The sequence below is a fragment of the Mytilus trossulus genome, chromosome 14 (genome assembly GCF_036588685.1).
Source record: "Mytilus trossulus isolate FHL-02 chromosome 14, PNRI_Mtr1.1.1.hap1, whole genome shotgun sequence".
Classification (NCBI taxonomy): domain Eukaryota; kingdom Metazoa; phylum Mollusca; class Bivalvia; order Mytilida; family Mytilidae; genus Mytilus; species Mytilus trossulus.
The window spans coordinates 76042689-76063754 of NC_086386.1; the positions used below are offsets into that span (position 1 = coordinate 76042689).

Genomic DNA, 21066 nt, shown 5'->3' on the forward strand with positions numbered 1-21066 from the left:
CATTCATGTAATTTGCTCCATGCCGGTTATTTGCAAAAATCAGTTCAACGGAGGCAATTTATTGGCATGGGAGAAAGGAAGAAAGACTATTTACAATTTGTCTTACATTTGATTTTCTCTCTTTTAATTTGATAAAAAAAATCTTTCAAATGAAGAATTCATAAGATAAAAATTTTCCCTTTGGACCACCTCTACCCCACCCACCTTTTTTTTTTTTTTTTGGCAAAGGATGCCGGGGTAATCCTCTCTGTGTTTGAATTATACACGAAATATACTGACCAACTTTAGAAACGCAACACTAGATTATTTTTGTGTTATTTTTGAATGAATGTGTCCCCGTCAAAAGCGATGACTGCATGTTACAAACGCCAAAATAATTGTCAGAAAGGTCAACAAATTCTGTCTGACATGTTTTGGGTTCTGTTTTACACTTTCTGGTTTTGCATTTGTTCAACCCATTAAATGGTTTTGGCAATTATGCGGTTGGAACTTGATGGCTTTTAAGGTTTTCCTTCGGTCGATTTTTGGCAATTCAGTTGATGGGAAACATTTATGGTATGAATCTGTACTCTATGGCACACGGCAATTTGATTAGCAGTTGACGTTGCGGCCGTAAACAGGGGGTCTCATTGGGGGGTTCCGATCCCGGATCCCGCTTACTGTTTTGTCAGATTCCCGTATCCCGCTTACACTATGTACGTAAGCAATTTTCATTTTTTTGTCATTTCCCGGGTCCCGCAAGACCTAATTTCCCGTTTTCACGACACAATAATTTGAATTTCACGTTTCGCGCTTACGAAAAATTGGCAATCCCGCGTCACGCTTAGACCCCAATGAGACCCACTAAACATGTCTGGCAAATGACGTTGCGTAATCAAATTCTGTTGACGTTTCATTGTCACTAAACGTTACGTTTATCTGTTCATTGATGGCCAGGAACAAATCTTGTCTACTTGTATCGTTGTCGGAAGGACAGTAAGACGAGTATCTGAAGTCATACAGTATGATTGCAGCACGTTTATGTTTTAATGTTTGCAGTATTCCTAAGGGGTAATTCAGTTTTTTGTTTCTCAGTCTTGGCAAAATATGGAGATGCAACATTTTTAAACTGGTTCAAGCGAGGCAAAGGATTGAAAGAACTGTTTCACAAAGCAAAACAACTGAAACAATCTTTCATGGTTCCAAAATTTCGTTTAAGAAATTCGTGCGACTTCAAAAATTCGGTATGTTCAATAACCACAGGTAAGTCAGATTTTGATTGTTTTTACGGAGAAAGAAGTATGTGAACATGCAAAGTAGTTGTAAGAAAATCAAACAAGAATTGTAAAAAAAAAATCAACAAAATGAGTGTTGCGTTTCTAAAGTCGTTCAGTATATTTGCCAATGCCCCTTTTTCTCTTCTATGAATTCTAACCCTGAGTTTTCTATCTGTTACATGCCAAGAAATCCTCGCTAAAAAATTCCGATCCTTACCTACGGCACCCAGCATTATAGTAGTTAAAGATTTGATTTCATTCAAGAAATTAATTTATGACCTTCATGTACGTGGCGTGTCATCCATGTAATTTGCTCCATGGGTATTTTCAGAATTTAAACGGAGGCAGTTTCTTGGCATGAATATAAAGCCACTTTCCCAGTCAGCAGACTAACAATGGGCCAACGTTGGCAAATGGTCGGCCCGTTGGTCGACCGTTGGTGTTGGCTTCACAACATTGGCCCAACGTTGGCAAATTGTCGGTTCGTTGGTCGCAAGTTTATGTTGGCTGCACAACATTTGCCCAACGTTGGCAAATTGTCGGTCCGTTGGTCGCAAGTTTATGTTGGCTGCACAACATTGGCCCAACGTTGGCATATTGTCGGAACATTGGTCGCACGTTGGTGTCGGCTGCACAACATTGGCCCAACGTTAGTCTGTTGTTGTAAATTCATATTATTATCTCATGTTGGTTATACATAATCGGGCAAATGTTGGCATTAACATAGGGCCGATATGAAATTTTGTTAATAGAATTGATAATATAATATTTTACGCTTTATTTCTCTTGGGAGGCGGATAATTTCGATTGCAGCAGTCTTTATGAAAAGTTAATGTTATACCGAAAGTGTTTATCAACTGAAATTACATTTACAACTCTATATGTTGGGCCAATGCTGGCCCAACATTGCGTGATCATATATTATACTCTATATATAAGTCAGGTAAGATGTATAGTACTGGAATATTATTACGGTAATAAAAAAAATATATATCGTAAACATAGATTGCCTGGTTAAAAATTAAAATTTATTGCAATCATTATTTATAATAACTTTATTCATACAGTGAAACATAATAATAGCAATTATATGCAGAGTGATATTTGATACAGCCAGTCTGTTAATCAAGCCCATTCTGATAAGGTTGACCATATGTTTGACAAATTTCAAAGATAGTTGCTATGGTAATTAAGTTTATAGGAAATCTGAATGTAATGGGATGGTCACTTTTGTGATTATTTCCTGTTGTGTATTTGTAAGAAAGCAGTGATAAGAAGAAAACAAAAAGAGAAAATCATGCCATCTGAGATTCAAAGAGAAAGATAGTAACATGTAAGTTGTAACTCTAAAAAATCTAATATATACGATTCAGAATGACAAATACATGTACAATATGATTTTTTAATCTGAGGAATGTTGTTAAAAATCAAAACATATATTAATTTCTATCATTTTATAATGCTGATCTTGAAGTTTATACGTTTCGGGCGAAATATTTTCTAGATTTTAAATCATTTCAATCCTATTAATTATCATGAAATGTTTGCCACTGAACATTAGTATCTTCAAACAAATGGTAAATTATATAAATCTATAACCACAACATGTATGATCATTACTGAAGTTAACTGAATAAAATTGTCTTAAGATGTACCTTATTCCGTAATGTTTCAAAAATGTGGTATAATGATTTCTACTTCATTAAAATATGAATGAATTTGTTAGTTTTATTGTATTTCTAAATCGCATGCAAACAGATACGATATATTTGTGAAATCATATACACACTTGAATGTGTAACAGTGTTTTTATATATCAAATATATAACTATTCATTAATACACATCTAAATTATTCTTTATATATCATGTATATTACGAATATATAAAGTATGATACACAATTCTGAAATAATAGTAATAAGGGTTTGTTATACCCACAAAACCGTCTAATACTAATGAATTTCTGACCATTAGACAAATAACCAATATAAAAAAATGGTCATTTAAGATTTTAGTTTGTATTAAATAGTGTTGAAACTATTTAGAATATACATTAATTTATATTACATATCTAGAAGGGAGATTACGCACGCATGATTTGACAAATACGCAATTCAAGTTTACTTATAACTTTATAATTTACAGAGTCGGTTAGAAAAAAACATATCTGTAAAGAGTCTTCGGATAAGGAGATAGATGATGCAGCTAAAGATTGGCGGCGCTTAAGCCTTGACAGAGAAGGTTGCAAGAAACAGAGAAGGGGAAAAAAAAAAGAATAACATATATAAATAATAATGACACTGTTGAAGTTCAAATTGAGGAGGACACTACTCGTGGTGACGACCAATGATATCAAATTTAAAATAAATAAAGTTTCATCTTCTGAATTATTTAATTTTCATTTTGGATCTGGAACCAATACAACTAAAATTACATCTCCGAAAAAACTATTTGTATGATCGCCTAGCCATAAGCCATACATCATTTGTTCTGTTAAAGAAATAAATGAAATTGATATGAAAAAAGAAGATGTGGTATGATTGCTAATGAGACAACTCTTTACAAGACACCAAATGACACAGAGTTTATCTGTTCGATCCATCAAACATTGCCAAAGAAATATCTTAGCGTCACACAATAAATAAAATTAAAGAGGCAAAGTTCATGAAAAAAACAAGGACAGTAACAACAATGGGTAATACAAAAATTCCGTTCCGGAGTATTTATCATATACAGCTCCTCATGCAGCATCCATTGTAATTTGGTTGAAACAATAGACCAAGGTATTGCCAATATAAAAATGAGAAATACCTACCTTGGACCAACATAGTGCCAACATAAGAAAAGATATTTCTACGTTGGTCCAACGTTGTGCCAACATGGATTTCGTTTTTCATACAATGGGCAGTGGCGTAGCTAGGTCATTTTTACGTGTACGCCCGAACCTTGATGAGGGGCCTGAATGAAAAAAAGAATCGTATAATAACAATATGTCACCCGACATCCGTCAGGACGACATAACTAATTTCAGCTGATCTATTTGATTGTTATCCATTATCTAATTTATCACAAATAATTCGAAATATATATATTTTTCCGTGTTTGGTTTCAATCAGATATTGATCAAAATTGATAAATGGTTTCATTTGTGTAGTACAACGGCAAATTCAAAAGGGACACTTAACTGAAATAATAAGCATATTTCTTACTGAATAAGATAAGAATGACCAAAAGAATGACAGAACAAAGAAATATAGAAATGATGCCCCCCCCAAAAAAAAAACCTCCCTGTTGTCCCCAATCCAGACCCTCATATATATCACTGTGACAGATAGTTTTGTTAAATATATTTAACTGGTTTTGTCTTCAAAAAGAATATTTTATTTGTACACAAAATGTTATTAATATATGTAATGGACGATATATACCATGCCTTCTCAGCCGAAGTCGTAATCTCATTTCAATGAAAAAGGTATTTGAAAGCTTGCCTCCCTGTCAATATGTTATTAAACGGTGACCAGGCCAGTCTGATTAAAATTTCGCCTGTCAGTATAAAACTGAAAAATGAACGATAACAAATGATACAGAAATTAACCATGAAAAAAAAAAATTCAAAAAAGTTTACTGACGAAGGTTTAAAAAAATAATTGATATGTAACAAATTTTAACCCAAGATTGTAAACTGATGCAAAAAAAAATCCTTTTATTCATAAAATACAGAACTCATCATATATAATTTCTTCATTTTGCTCTCAATACTCGTTTGGCAATAAACAGTTTTTGTCCAGCTACCGTAAAATTTTACGAAGGTTTGACAAAGTTATTGATTGGTATCTTCAAACTTTAACCACGTACCACGTAATGAACCTACATGTACATATAGTTATATTATTGACACCGCCGACGATATTTAGGACCGAAATGTCTCGCTTTCGCGACATAAATGTCAATAGCTCGACAAAAAATGCAAACCACATTTCAATCCATTGAGGAAAGACTTAGAAGATTGATGTACTGTTAACCAATTCTTTCATTTTTATTTAGATGAAAATATATTGTTTACCCAATTCAAGTGTACGCCCGGGCGTTTTGACGTAAACGTAGCTACGCGCATGATGGGCCAACGTTGGCTCTATGTATTGCACTTATACGTTGGGCCAACGTTAAAATACAACGATGGGCCAATGCAATGATGTACGTTGTGCCAATGTTGGGCCAACATACTCATGTTGTCTGGGTTTACATTGTCACAGTTTCCCTTTTCTTTTTCTTTTTTTAATATTTCCGTTTCGATCAATCATGTTTTGATTTCTTTATTTAATTTCTTTTGTTATATATTCTCAAATTAGTAGGATAAAAGATTATATTTGTATTTTATTCTATCAATTCATTTTTTAAAACATGTAACTTACAATACAAACGCGGCGAATTAAATTAAGTCCGTGTGTGTTGTTATCGTAAGAGTACTTTGGTAGTTAGATGGACTCTTGTTTGTCCAACGTTACCTCCCTTGGTAGCAACTTCCTTTTCCGTTTATTAACACATTGAAAGTGGGTTTAATTTTTATTTAAGTTATAATCTGTAGCCATCTGAACAAAATGTTCACCATACAAGTACTTTCTCCAAATAAAACAAAGCATAGACACAATATTTTTCAAAATATACTTTCTTTGTTGCCTGTTCAAATGGTGTAAACATCGAAAACCTGACATTCCAAGGCAACCTTTCACTGTTTACTACTCGGTATTGACGGCAAATTACTTACTTTTTTTTAACATTTTATATAACAACAATTGAGTTAGCCTGTGAAGGAATAATGAATATCAGCCGATGTACAATTTATGCAATGATATTCATCGTAATTCGTGAAATTACACTTTAAACGATGAAAGTTTTACTTTCAAATGTTAACTTCAATGAGTATTGCATCCCACACGAAACATCCTACATTGTATGAAATATTTGTCATGTGATTTTGAAGGCAACCATGTTTCATTTTCAAATTCTTGGATGTTTATTTGTTCTGAAAGGTCTCAAAGTGTAAACGTCCCAAGTTGATCCGACCCCAGGACCTTTGAAGAGTAAAATAAAGTTGAAGACTTTACATACATGGAAGACTTGATGACATATTTGTATCTGTGTAAAATTGTAATACATATCGATGAGAAAATTAGCTTGATACATATATGTACTGTTTGTAAGGTCAGAATTGTAAACGGAGAGAATGCCCCAGGATAAAAAGTCTTGAGAACAGAGTTAGAGAGTCGCAAATTTGAAAGGACCAAAAGTCTTTCTGCAGAGATTTTTTTCTTCCAACTCCAAACTTCCTAGGTTATTTGTAAAGGCGTTTTCACCTTAACCCTTTCAAAGCTATACATGGCATATGCCGCGATGGCATATGCCGCGATGGCATGCACTGTTCCCCACTGCTATTCGATGCCACGATGACCAAGGATTTTTCATAAGGACTCTTATACCATTCAGTTTTCATTTGGGTTCTCTCTAATTTTTCCTATTCAATCGTGGATATACAATGTCTTATTTGCACTTAATTCCGTTAAGTTTTCAATTTGTTTGCGGGCGTGACATAAAACAGCGAATCAAAGAATTCAACTTTATTTTTAACTAAATAAATAAATATAGGACAATGCTGTTGATTAAAAAATACTCCATTCAAGGATCATTTGCAATCATTATTATGTGAATCAAACTACATCTTATTTTTGTATAAGCAGATAAATGAGTCCATTCATGTATCATTAATTAGTTGACTTATATATTTATATTTTGTAGAAATGGCTCCCAGAAAAGGTGCTGGCAAGGGTGAGAAAAAGAAGAAGGTGACAAACGAGGTCATCACAAAAGAATGCACCATTAACATACACAAGAGAATCCATGGAATGTAAGTTGTCAAGTCGTATAACTGTGCTGTTGCAAATTTTAAAGGACTATGGATAATATCATGTCACTTTTTAGCTCACCTGACCTGAAAGGTCAAGTGAGCTTTTCTCATCACTTGGCGTCCGTCGTCCTGCGTCCGTCGTCCTGCGTCTGTCGTCCGTCGTCCGTAAACTTTTACAAAAATCTTCTCCTCTGAAACTACTGGACCAAATTCTACCAAACTTGGCCACAATCATCCTTGGGGTATCTAGTTTAAAAAATGTGTGGCGTGACCTGTCAAACCAACTAAGATGGCTGCCATGGCTAAAAATAGAACATAGGGGTAAAATGCAGTTTTTGGCTTATAACTCAAAAACCAAAGCATTTAGAGCAAATCTGACAAAGGGTCAAATTGTTGATCAGGTCAAGATCTATCTGCCCTGAAATTTTCAGAAGAATCAGACAACCTGTTGTTGGGTTGCTGCCCCTGAAATGGTTATTTTAAGGAAATTTTGCAGTTTTTGGTTATTATCTTGAATACTATTATAGATAGAGATAAACTGTAAACAGCAATAATGTTCAGCAAAGTAAGACCTACAAATAAGTCAACATGATCAAAATTGTCAGTCGACTCCTTAAGGAGTTATTGCCCTTTATAGTCAATTTTTATCAACTTTTCGTCATTTTTTGTAACTTTTCTAAAAATCTTCTTCTCTAAAACTGCTTTGCCAAATTTTACCAAACTTGTCCACAATTATCATTGTGGTTTATAGTTTAAAAAATGTGTCCGATGACTCAGCCTTCCAAACAAAATGGCCGACATGACTAAAATTAGAACATAGTGGTAAAATGCAGTTTTTGCTTTATACCTTTGAAACTAAGACATTTAGGGCAAATCTTTCAAGATTTTAATGTCCATCAGAATAAGATATATCCCCTCACAAATTTTCAGTTGAATCAGACAACCTGTTGTTGGGTTGCTGTCCTAAAATTGGTGATTTTAAGGAAATTTTGCAGTTTTTGGTTATTATCTTGAATACTATTATAGATAGAGATTAACTGTAAACAGCAATAATGTTTAGCAAAGTAAGATCTACAAATAAGTCAGCATGATCAAAATTGTTAGAGGACCCCTTAAGGAGTTATTGCCCTTTATAGTCAATATTTAAGAACTTTTTGTCATTTTTGTAACTTGAAAACTAAAACTACTTGGCCAAATTTAACCAAACTTGGCCACAATCATAATACAAGGGTATCTATTTTTAAAAAAAGTGTCTAATGACCCCTCCTACCAACGAAGATGGCCGACATCAGTAAACACATTAACAGGTGAGCGACACAGGCTCTTGAGAGCCTCTAGTTTGTGTGTGCATTCAAAATGAAAACAAATTTGTTCCTTAATACAGAGAAGAAGATGTGGTGTCCTTGCCAATGAGACAACTCTCCACAGTAGGCCAAAATGGCAAATGACACGGAAATTAATAACTATAGGACATCGCACAGCCTTCAACAATGAGCAAAGGCCATACCGCATATATATAGTAAAAGGCCCTGAAATGACAAATGTAAAACAATTCGAAAGTGAAAACCAACGTTCAAATTTATGTACAATTTTTTTTTTTAAACGAATATTTAACATAATTAACACCATCAAACGAGTCGACAATCACTGAATTTTGCGACAGGCACAAACATACAGAATGTTTCTGGTTAAAACATGCTACATCTAGCTGGATCCCAATCCTCCCTCTGACATGGAACATAGGTATAACAGTACTTTGTTGCTGAGGATTTTGTTAGAAAAGCAGACCATTTCATTGTTAGCTTTTTGTAAATATTTCCCAAAAAGCATTAATATATTAGATTCTGAAATGGTGTGTTAGGAAATGTGTTTGTCTTATATAAATGAAGAAATAGATAGCAAGATATTCAGTTTTCTTTTCACTTTCACTTTCTTGACCGCTTAAACTTATAATTTACTCAAATGTTTAGTCAGTTTCATTACTTGTGATTTCTCTGAAAAGTTTTACTAATGTAGGTTATTGTACTCAAGTTAAGTATTTTTAAACTGATATTCAAAACATAAATTAACTAAATCTTAATGAAAAAAGTAGTTGTATTGTGGTATTGTTGCTCATGAGTCAACTACCCAACAAATTATTGTTCACCATTAATATTCAGTCTTGAACAATAAGAAAAAATCTTTTTTGAGGTTCGGTTATAAAAAGCTTTGATATGTCAAAATGGGAAACAACATTTCATGGGGTGCCAGGCATATCAGACTGTTAGCAGAATTAAAGTAGTATCTGGAAGGCTGATAATATAAAATTTAGAAATATATTTTTATAGAAATATTTAAATTAATTATTTATTTTCAGTGGATTTAAAAAGAGGGCCCCCAGAGCCATCAAAGCTGTCAGACAATTTGCAGAGAAGATGATGGGAACCCCTGATATCAGAATTGACACAAGACTGAACAAACACTTGTGGTCTAAGGGAGTTAGGTATGCATAGACTAAAACAATCTTTTACATAGAACAGTCAGGGGTACTACTTAAACAAGTGATTTCAGAATCACTTCTTCAAGTGATTTTGGCTGTGAAATATTAAAAAAAATATCTTTAAATAGACACAGGCTTTTTAAAATTACTGAAACAAGTAATTTGAAAAGATCACTTCAATAAGTGTTTATAACTTTTCTTGATATTTTTCTCACAAGTTTGATTTTTTTATTGGTAAAAAGACTATATTTCCATTGAAAAAAACAACTATGTACTTCTAGAAACTGTTTTTTTTTTCATAAGCCTGTCAGTTTTTACAATTTATTTAAAATATGCATTTTCTGGAATAATTTGTAGATCAGGACAAAACTTTGAAGCATATTATTCTAACTCTGAAGAAAATCAATCGGGTTTCCTAATATTGTTGACCTTTGTCTGATAGTCAGAGTAGTTCATGTATATTTGATAACAGAACAATTCCATAGGGTACTTTTATAAGCTTTAGCGCGCTAACTTACTGCCCAAGCGCACTGGTGAAGTTAATATCCATAGAAAAAGGGATAATTGATCTATGTAGGAAAATTATAGAAAAGTTCGTGAAAATATGGGAAATGCCACAATCACTTAAATAGGTGATAACTGAATTTATCAAATCACTGAAATAGGTGATAATGAAATCACTTGTGTAAGTAGCACCCCTGACTGTAGAACACTTTTAATTGGAAAAGTAAAAATATTGATTTTTATGCCCTGACTTGGAACAGTGTGTTTTAAATAGTTGCACATCTTTTCAACTGAGTGTCAATCTTTTGGTTTCCAGAAGATATTCAAAGTGCCACATGTACCACTTCACAAATCTAATAGGAATTAAACACAATTTCATGATCCATAAATACAGGTTAATTTTGATGGTTGATGCTTTTTGCAATAATCCATTCCTTCAAAAATCATGTCCCTTAAAGTGTGACCTTTAAAATTGAGATTTGATATTTAGATGATAAATGAAGTACCCTTGACTTTAATTATAATCTTTATATATGAAGCAAACTGTCACGAATTTGTGAAATGCAGATCGAAAAGTTCTAACATTTCATTAACAACAATAGGTTATATGTTACATTTTTTTGGCCAAATTCATATTTACAACCTTAAAAGATCAGACAGAAATTATTTAGACATTGAAAATAACCCATTTAAATTTGACTATGTTTTCTTGTACATTACATTGTGTATAGATCTACGTCTTCTGGTTCTATTAAAAATACCTGTAAAATGTGTAATCCTGACAGATACATGTATGTGATCATGGGCAACAATCATAAGACAAATAATTTCAGTTGATTTTTGTTTTTCAGGAGCGTCCCCTTCAGAGTAAGAGTACGTCTGGCTAGAAAGAGAAACGACGATGAAGATTCTGTTCACAGACTGTACACACTCGTCACATTTGTACCTTGTGCATCATTTAAAGGTATGTATTGTGTGGTTTCCATAATGTGTACTGTACATCCCATGTTGGTCAATTTAAAAGTAACTTTTTACTCTGTTGAGAAACAATGAAACAAGGTAATTGCAGATTATTGTTTAAGTGGTAACCTTAGATTGTTGCATACATCTACGAGATTCCTGTATTTTGGTCTGATATCACAATGAGTACTGCTTGGTATATCTTCTTACTGCAGACAATGGTCATAAATATATGTTTTTGTTTATTTTTTCTTGAAAGAAATATGTCTGTAGTCATTATTAAAAGTAATATCAACAACAATCAGTTTATTTTATGACGGAAGAGATTGTATTGAATTTTCAACTTGTTTTAGTTACAGTTTTCCTCACATTTTCCAAGCAAATTAATATCTTATTTTATCGTACAAGAGTGAATGTGAAAAAAAACTACATTAACAAACAAATTTGACTACATAAATATTTTAGCATTGATTTCCAAAAATATTTACGTACTACTATTACACTAAAAGTAAAAAAAAAATAAACATACACATGGAGAGTTATCTCATTAGCACTCCTTCCACATTTTCTTACATCTACACACAATCATCATAATGAAACAAAACATTTACCTTAAGGTATTACATTTGTGATAGTAAATGTATGTTCAATGTGTGGAGAAATTTGTTTTGTTGACTGATTTTGTCTTTTCTTTCTTTGTAGGAACACATACTTTGAATGTGGACAGTGAATAGACTGTAATAAAGAAAAAATCAAAAAAAAAATGTTTGTTTTTGTACTAGCAATTTCCTTTTCAAATCAACACAAAGCCTAATGGGAGACAACACAATATTCCATGGCGATTATTTTTCATTTGATATTTTTAGACCATCTAAGGTTGATTCGTTTATTTTCATGTCATGATGTGTTCTAATTCTGGAGGATTGAGCGACCTGGATGATTCAGTCCCTCCCGGTTCATATTTCATTCCTGACCTTTAAATGGTAACATGCATATTGTGTGATTTAATTGATCATCCACAGTTCTGTCAGCATTTTCAAATGTCTTGAATATTGTATTGTTGCAAATTGGGATCTACAGCAATCACCCATCACTTTGATTTGCAGACAGACAAGTTATTAATTTCTCTGTTTTGTATAAGAAAATTTAAACAATAAGAAGTTTGATTTCTATTTTTTATTCAAATATTTGTCTCCATTTAGAATTAAGGATTGATAGATAGATCATTGGTGTTTAATTTCAAAAAAAGTATTCATGGTATGATTTCTAATGGGGAAATCTCCACGAGGGACTTAAAATCATATAAGTTACAACTATCAGTCACTTTCAGCACTAATGGTATACTGTAAATTCAGAAATTATTGCGTGCATTTATTATTGCGATTTTGTCATTTGAGACTAAAATGCAATTTTATTTTTTACGATTTTGAGAAAAATCCTGTTTAATTCATATAAAAAGTTTCTAAATGCGAGTTTAAATTATTGCGTTTACAACTCTCGCATTTCTCGCAATAATTTATGAATTTACAGTATCATAGTGCCTTGTTCAGTTGTTTGAGGAAGCAGAAGTTCCAATAAAGAATCACTTCTTAGATCTCAAGAGATATCTTGCATTGTACCCGACTATTTCTTAGTTCAATTGATAGGTGGTCCAAGGACACAGTTATCGTCCTTTGGTTTTCTTTGTCTACAAATATAGTCCCTAGTGTAAACAGTGTATAACTTGCATGTTTTATTTGATACGCTTTCCAAATTTATTTCTTGATATTAAATGCATGAAATATTAAGTTGGGGGTTGTAATTACATGTTTAAAAATTTTGGGTGCTGAATCTTTGTTAAGTGATTTGGTCCAGTTCAAAAAGGTCAAATTTTATCACGTCTGAAGCTGTCAAACTGATTTTAACACCCTCTTAACACAGAATTGTCAATATTTTGAGTTAGAGCTGGTAGAATTTTCTATAATTTTGATTTTATTTGTCTCACTGGTAGTACACTTTGCTGTAAGAATCTTTTTGAGAAAGAGCAGGTGTGATTTTTATACGACCGCAAATTTTGAAAAAATTTTCGTCGTATTTTGCTATCACGTTGGCGTCGTCATCCTCGTCGTAGTCGTCCGAATACTTTTAGTTTTCGCACTCTAACTTTAGTAAAAGTGAATATAAATCTATAAAATTTTATCACAAGGTTTATGACCACAAAAGGAAGGTTGGTATTGATTTTGGGAGTTTTGGTCCCAACATTTTAGGAATTAGGGGCCAAAAAGGGGCCAAAAAGGGCCCAAATAAGCATTTTCTTGGTTTTCGCACTATAACTTTAGTTTAAGTTAATAGAAATCTATGAAATTTTGACACAAGGTTTATGACCACTAAAGAAAGGTTGGGATTGATTTTGGGAGTTTTGATTTCAACAGTGTAGGAATTAGGGGCCACAAAAGGACCCAAATAAGCATTATTCTTGGTTTTCGCACAATAACTTTAGTTTAAGTAAATAGAAAATAATGAAATTTAAACACAATGTTTATGACCACAAAAGGAAGGTTGGTATTGATTTTGGGAGTTAAGGTCACAACAGTTTAGGAATTAGGGGCCAAAAAGGGACCCAAATAAGCATTTTTCTTGGTTTTCACACCATAACTTTAGTATAAGTAAATAGAAATCTATGAAATTTAAACTCAAGGTTTATGACCATAAAAGGAAGGTTGGTAATGATTTTGGGAGTTTTGGTCCCAACAGTTTAGGAATAAGGGGCCCAAAGGGTCCAAAATTAAACTTTGTTTGATTTCATCAAAATTGAATAATTGGGGTTCTTTGAATCTAACTGTGTATGTAGATTTTTAACTTTTGTCCCTTTTTCAAATTGGTCTACATTAAGGTCCAAAGGGTCCAAAATTAAACTTCGTTTGATTTTGACAAAAAATTAATCGTTTGGGTTCTTTGATATGCTGAATCTAAAAATGTACTTAGATTCTTGATTATCAGCCCAGTTTTCAAGTTGGTCCAAATCGGGGTCCAAAATTAAACTTTGTTTGATTTCATCAAAAATTGAATAAATGGGGTTCTTTGATAAGCCAAATCTAACTGTGTATGTAGATTCCTCATTTTTGGTCTTGTTTTCAAATTGGTCTACATTAAAGTCCAAAGGGTCCAAAATTAAACTTAGTTTGATTTTAACAAAAATTGAAATCATGGGGTTCTTTGATATGCTGAATCCAAACATGTACTTAGATTTTTGATTATGGGCCCAGTTTTCAAGTTGGTCCAAATCAGGATCTAAAATTATTATATTAAGTTTTGTGCAATAGCAAGTCTTTTCAATTGCACAGTATTGCGCAATGGCAAGAAATATCTTATTGCAAAATATTGTGAAATAGCAATTTTGTTTTTAATTAGAGTTATCTTTCTTTGTCCAGAATAGTAAGCTAGAAATATCTAATTGTAAGAATTTTTTTTATTTGGAGTTATCTTTCTTTGTCCAGAATCAACTTAAATCTTTGTTATATATACAATATACAATGTATATTCACTTTTTACTACCAACTGATAAATTAAAATAATCTTTACCATTCAGTGATAACAAGCAGTTTTTTTACATCTTAATATTTTATGATGTATTTAAATGAGTAGTTATTGTTGCAAACTCCATTAGAAATTTTAATTGAGATTAGTTTTGGAATAAGGGAAAGGGGGATGTGATTACAAAATTGGGTTCAATTTTCTCATTTGACAAATGTTTGAAATTTCATAAATAAAAAGAAAATTTCTTCAAACATTTTTTTGAGAGGATTAATATTCAACAGCATAGTGAATTGCTCTAAGAGAAAACAAAAAAATTAAGTTCATTAGAACACATTCATTCTGTGTCAGAAACCTATGCTGTGTCAACTATTTAATCACAATCCAAATTTAGAGCTGAATCCAGCTTGAATGTTGTGTCCATACTTGCCCCAACCGTTCAGGGTTCAACATCTGCGGTCGTATAAAGCTACGCCCTGCGGAGCATCTGGTTTTAATTTGAATTTATTGTTTAAAAGAAATGCATTACGAAATAACTGTGTTCTCGGGCCAGGTGAGGACTTGTGAAGAAAGGATAAGTTGACCTAAAACGGAGAAAGGAAATAGAGAATGTGTCGAAGCGACAACAACCAGACCATAGAGCTGACAACAACAGCCGAAGTCCACCAATGGGTCATTAATGTTGCGAGAAACTCCTGCATCCGGAGGTGTCCTTCAGCTGGTTCCTATAAAAATGTATACTAATACAGTGATTATGGACGTCATACTAAACTCCGAATTATACACAAGAAACTAAAATTAAAAATCATACAAGACTAGCAAAGGCATCGCATGTATATTAGAGGGAAATTTTAAAATGCTAAGTGCATATTGGTCAAAATGTCAAATGAATGAGACTCGAGTTTTGACATAGAGACTGTCATTTGCTAAAGAGAGGTAGTGAAAAGACCAATTAAATAAAAAACATATATTAAAATTACAAAAAGACAAAAAACCTGGATCAGGTGCTCAGAAAATATTTGGTACACATTAATGACACAGACGTAATAATGTTAATAGTCCATTACTGGAATTTAATTAAATTTTTTATCACACCTTCATGTACATATATAAATTAACAATGGGTTAACAAAATTTCTTCGTTTAAGTTGATGTGTGTGATGCGTTCAAATGCACCTATTAAATTATTATTGAATCAATATTGTTACCATAGTTCATCGAATTAAGTTTCCGTTCAATGTTGTATTACACTTGGCTTGTATATAAGAAATTGAATCCTCATATTTTGTTGGATGTTCTTTTAGTCCCATTGGTCTACCAATGAAGTCGAAGTTAGGTTTGCACTCCGTTTGTCATTCCAGCAAATCATATTTTCACTTTTTTCCATGCTTGAAGATATTGATTTTAAATTTGGTGTAATTGCAGACCAAGTTCGAATTTAGTTCCGTCTTGTAACTTTGTGCAGAGTTATGGTCCTTTAACTTGGAAAATTCAATTCTCATAAAATATAATCAGTTTCCAACATTTGTTGTCATTCTTCAAGATATTTTTATATTTTATTAAGAAATAATTCATGGTGTTTGAATATATCGTAATTTTACCTCGGGTTTGCCCTTGATGACAAATATTTTAGGCAGTGGCTATTTGACCGGCACCGGCTAAATAGCAAATTTGCTATTTGACAGGCACCGGCAATATAGCAAATTTGCTATTTAGCCGGCACTGAATAAAACGGTTCATTGATGTGATTAGCAGAGAATGAAAAATTAATAATAATTTAAAATCATTTTATCACAAAAATATGAAGCATTAGAAATATAGTACAATAAAAACAATATTGAAGATGTTCATAAATAAATAATTTATAACTTTACAATATCAATTAAGGTGGTATGGGAGTCTAAAATAAAAATGATAGAATTTGTTCATACTTTTCAAAAACGTAGTATCTATTGATATATGTTGAAATATATAATAAAAATGATAGGTCATCGCGCATTTTCTCAAGCTACAGGACGTGACAAAATGACACATTTTGTATGGATTATACAGGAAAAAACACCATTTTGTGATTAGAAACTAAACAAGATGATAGAATTGTTAAATACTTAAGGAAAAGATAACTTTCAGAAAATGCTTTGACAATATCAAAAGTCAAAATAGGGTCACCATACGTTTTTTCCGGCTAAAATGCAAAATAGGAAAATTCCATTTACAATCCTTTTAAAATGCACTGTTTTAGAGTAACCTCCCCTTAAAATGCCAATTTAATATTGTTAAAAACAACCAAAAATAATCAACATTTGCAAAAATATTAATATTCATAAGTTATATTTTTACAAATTGGTTCTTTTAAATGACAATTCACATTGAATATCTGCATTCCTGCATCAAATTTTGCTAACTCAGTAATAGAAAATCTGGACTTGGTTCTCTGTTTTTTACAATCCAAGATTGAGGAAGACACCCATACCACCTTAAAAGCATGAAAACACATTTGTATTCATTACTAAAATATATGTTTTTTTTCTAAAATACTTATAATTCTGTGATACATCATTACTCCGCATTACCAGATTTTGCTGAACACTTTCTGATTGCCTTACTAGTAAATTATTTGCGAACTGAACGAGACCTCAAGACAATTAGTGGTATATTTCAAAAGAGGACTCTGTTTCAGCATTCTTGAATGATTCACCTGAATATAGATATCAAGAGTTGGTGAAACCATATGCTTGTGCATATATCCTGAAACAGTTTTAACTACGGTCTGAAGTAAAACTGGAGCATGCAGAAAGAGAGCGGTGATAGAGAAATGAAATGGACAAATACAACAAGCAGTCATCGGTCTTCAAAAAAAGAGTACACGAAAAGCAATTGTTGACCATTTCATAAGAAAAGTTCCAAAGAAATCGGATTTCTTTTATTAGACGGTTTGTTGGAAGCGGTTTAGCAAAACATGCTACTAATAACAACATTTTAATAACCGAGGATCAAGTTGAAGCAAGGGTGACCTGAATTTTAAACTGCCTCTTGTTTGGACTCAATTGTAAACATTAATTTAATCAAAAAGTATTGTCGAAAAGATGCATGGGAAGCTATTAAGAGCGTTTATAAAGAGAAATAAAAGAATCCTATGCACACATGATGCAGATTCAAAGAAAGCCAGTGTAATGTGTAGTTCCTGTTTGGAGTGGCAACATTTATCTTGTGCTAAATTAAAACAACTTTCAAAGGCAAAGAACTGGTTTTGTAACAATGGCAAATGATGATGTGTCCTTTTCAAATTCGTAGCAAACAACTTTAAATATTGTCTTTTTTAAGATGACTTGTATGTAGTTTTACATAACACTATTCTTATAGCATGACAGGATATTAAAACCATAGATTTTACACAGATTTGGACATCAACTTTTTTATAATATTTTTGAAAAGAATATACATTGTATTTAAAAATGTATTATATACAAATGTGTTTTTATGCTTTTAATTAATATTATAAGTTTATAAATTATTTATTTATGAACATCTTCAATATATTTTTTTTTATTGTACTCAGTGTATTTTTAATCTTGCATGAAATTGTGATAAAATGATTTTAAACTATTATAAGCTTTTTTATTCTCTGCTAATCACATCAATGAACAGTTTTATTCAGTGCCGGCTAAATAGCAAATTTGCTTTTTTGCCGGTGCCGGTCAAATAGCAAATTTGCTATTTAGCCGGTGCCGGTCAAATAGCCACTGCCAATATTTTACCCTGGGCGATATTTCGATTCTAATAAAGACAAGTACGTAATTCTTTTGGATCGAAGCGCTCTAGGTGAAGGAAAATGTTTGCCGTTTCCATAAATAAACTAAACTATAAAATCGGTACAACGATTTCCCGAGGATAACATGAACTAATCAATATCCAAAAGGACAAATTGATTTATCCAAACAAACATCGTGTTAACTTATTCTACTTTAAAGGACCGTAACCGGTAGTGGACTATGTATTGCCATGCAATACTTGCAGAATTCTTGTATTTTCTGCTGTGTATCGACGAGTTCGGCCATATTCAACAGATTTTTATAGTGCATGTTTTACTGTTACACTATTTTTGCAGGGTGAGTTAGGCGCCTGTCTGTAATAAGGGGGTTTTGATTAATGCCGGTCATATCCGTGTTTAATGAGGGGGTCTTTAATATACTGTTGGTATATATTAGGTCGTTAGTTATATCAATTGAATTGCCAGTCTCATATTTCACATGTTGACTGGTGCCTTTTTTGGTCGACTATATGGTATGATGTTTTTCTATTTGTTGAAAGCCTTACATTGTCTTTAAATTGCGAACACCTTTTAATATTTTTTGTTTCGGTGTCTCAGGCAGTGGCAATCATACCACATGTCCTTATTCTTATATAATAAGCTTATATGATCGGGACCCAGCAGCTAACACGTTGCAAAGACGCCAACAACAAAAAACAATAAGCTAATACACATACAGAATAGTAACTAAAGTATAACATGTTCACTTTCTCGATACTAATCTAACTTAAATATATAAATACAGCCAGGGGTATACAAAATACATCTGATGACCGTGCGTCCTAATAACACCTCTGGAGCCATCCACATAGTGTGAGAAAAGCTGCCTTTTGTTTAAAACTACACATCTCCCTCTAGATGTCTTTCAACTATTTCATTAGTGTGGTTACTGTCTCATTGACTTATACAAAATTCACACGCTCGCCGTTTATTCATGCATCACTTAATTTTCCGAGTACACAGCTGACTGACAAAATAATATGTTATCCTTTAAATCTGATAGATCATGATAGCACTACCAGAGCCGTGGTTCAGGACGGTGGTTTATAGTGGTTAGCGCATTGGACTAAAAACACAAAAGTTCCTGGTTGGATTCCCGTTCTGGAATGAAAATTTCAAAAACTGGATTTTCGGCTATTCCTTGACACCATTTGCGAGTATGGTCTTGATGAGAAACGATGACAGTGAGTCCGTCGAAAGGGGACGCTAAATTGATGACACGTGTTAAGAGGAACAACCGATCTATCATGTCTATTGCGCGTAAATTACACCCATGTTGATTTCGAAAAAGAGTAGGCTAATGTCGCATCAAGGCAGTACTCGCACAAGCAAAGTGGAAAGGGATTAAAATAAGATGTAATAACTTGTTTCCTAATCCACTATATAGATAAATACTAAACTATCAGTTTTGTTGTGTATCAAATATAGCGGTTTGATTCTTCTATTCTAATATGACGTCCTTATTACGCTTTGTTAACAAAGCCGTGTTCTAATGAGCACAAACAATATGTTTGACACATGCGCACGGTCTTACTGTTTATATTAACGCTATTTCCATCGTTATCCTTTTAAATATTAACATTTAAGCAGCTAACATGAGCTTTTATTATATATTTTTATCCAACAACATATATTTGCCCTGCTCGTAGGTTTTAAAATTATCAAATATGAAATGTAATATATAGACTCCTCGGGAGGACACGGGAACGGCCAAACATTCTTACGGTATTTTCGTACGTTTCGACCTATAAATATATTGTATTTGTCATATAAGAATCGAAATAATTCCTTCATGTCATGCTCTATGCTCATTTTAACATGGGTAGGCATTATATTTGTCGATAGTTTACACTGAGCGTTAGCGAGGCGTAAAATGTGGTCAACTTGATATATTTCTTAAGTAGCAAAGAAATCTCGCATATTAAAGCAATTATATGGCAGCAAAGCTAAGGCACTTGTGACGAAGTTATTAACACATGCAGCGCCAAACATTAATTTCAATCAGTGTTATTCCACAGTCTATTTATTTCATCGTATTTGGCTTAGTTTACCAATTTATAAAGGTAGATCTTCGTGTTGCTGTTTAAATAATAGAGATTGCATGTGTTTTGTTTAATCTAATTTATTTGCTGTTCTACACTTAATAAATAGATCAGATACTGTACTAAAGAAAATGCCTTACAGCAACGCCATAAACAGTACAAGAGGACATATCTGAGGGTCGTGATTGGTATTCTACAACTCAGTTCTCTTTCTTATTATAAGCATTTTCTATATTCCTATTTAGCCCATTTCCTCTCCTTTTTATCTGTGTTCTCTTTATGTTTTAGCCATTCATTCTGTAAGTTTTAACTATTATTCTCAACTCTATAAGCATCTTTCAGACTGTCATATCTGTGTGTATGGCAAAGCAATGCAATTATCGAAATTCAAATTCTGTCGTCATGGTCTTCGTTACCGTCAAAGAATTTTATGAAACACTGGCGGAAGATTTTTTTAGGACATTGTCTGCATACATGAATCAGCATTTTTATGTAATATTTTTTTTTTCTGATAAGGGAACGGACCATTTAACTTCAAAGAGGGATGGGTTTCCCCAAAAAATATTCTAATTCCCAAATTCCATGAAAAATATATTCT

General features: G+C 32.7%; 1 protein-coding gene across 2 annotated transcripts; it reads left to right on the plus strand.

The window, feature by feature from the left end:
* The first annotated feature begins 5705 nt into the window (after window positions 1-5705).
* On the plus strand, window positions 5706-11972 carry LOC134695746 (large ribosomal subunit protein eL31-like). 2 transcript variants are annotated; one of them, XM_063557150.1, is made up of 5 exons: window positions 5706-5807; window positions 7051-7159; window positions 9516-9641; window positions 10994-11106; window positions 11805-11972. In XM_063557150.1, the coding sequence occupies exons 2-5, from the start codon at window positions 7053-7055 to the stop codon at window positions 11834-11836; spliced, it is 378 nt and encodes a 125-aa protein (XP_063413220.1). In that variant the 5' UTR covers window positions 5706-5807; window positions 7051-7052; the 3' UTR covers window positions 11837-11972. The 2 variants fall into 2 exon arrangements, with proteins under 2 accessions (XP_063413220.1, XP_063413221.1); XM_063557151.1 differs by lacking the exon at window positions 5706-5807 and adding an exon at window positions 5991-6000.
* Window positions 11973-21066: the final 9094 nt, after the last annotated feature.

Coding starts and splice junctions, on each gene's coding strand:
- LOC134695746 (XM_063557150.1), top strand. CDS start 7,053: ATGGCTCCCAGAAAAGGTGCTGGCAAGGGTGAGAAAAAGAAGAAGGTG. Junction 7,160..9,515: donor CACAAGAGAATCCATGGAAT/GTAAGTTGTCAA, acceptor ATTTATTTTCAG/TGGATTTAAAAAGAGGGCCC. Junction 9,642..10,993: donor TTGTGGTCTAAGGGAGTTAG/GTATGCATAGAC, acceptor TTTGTTTTTCAG/GAGCGTCCCCTTCAGAGTAA.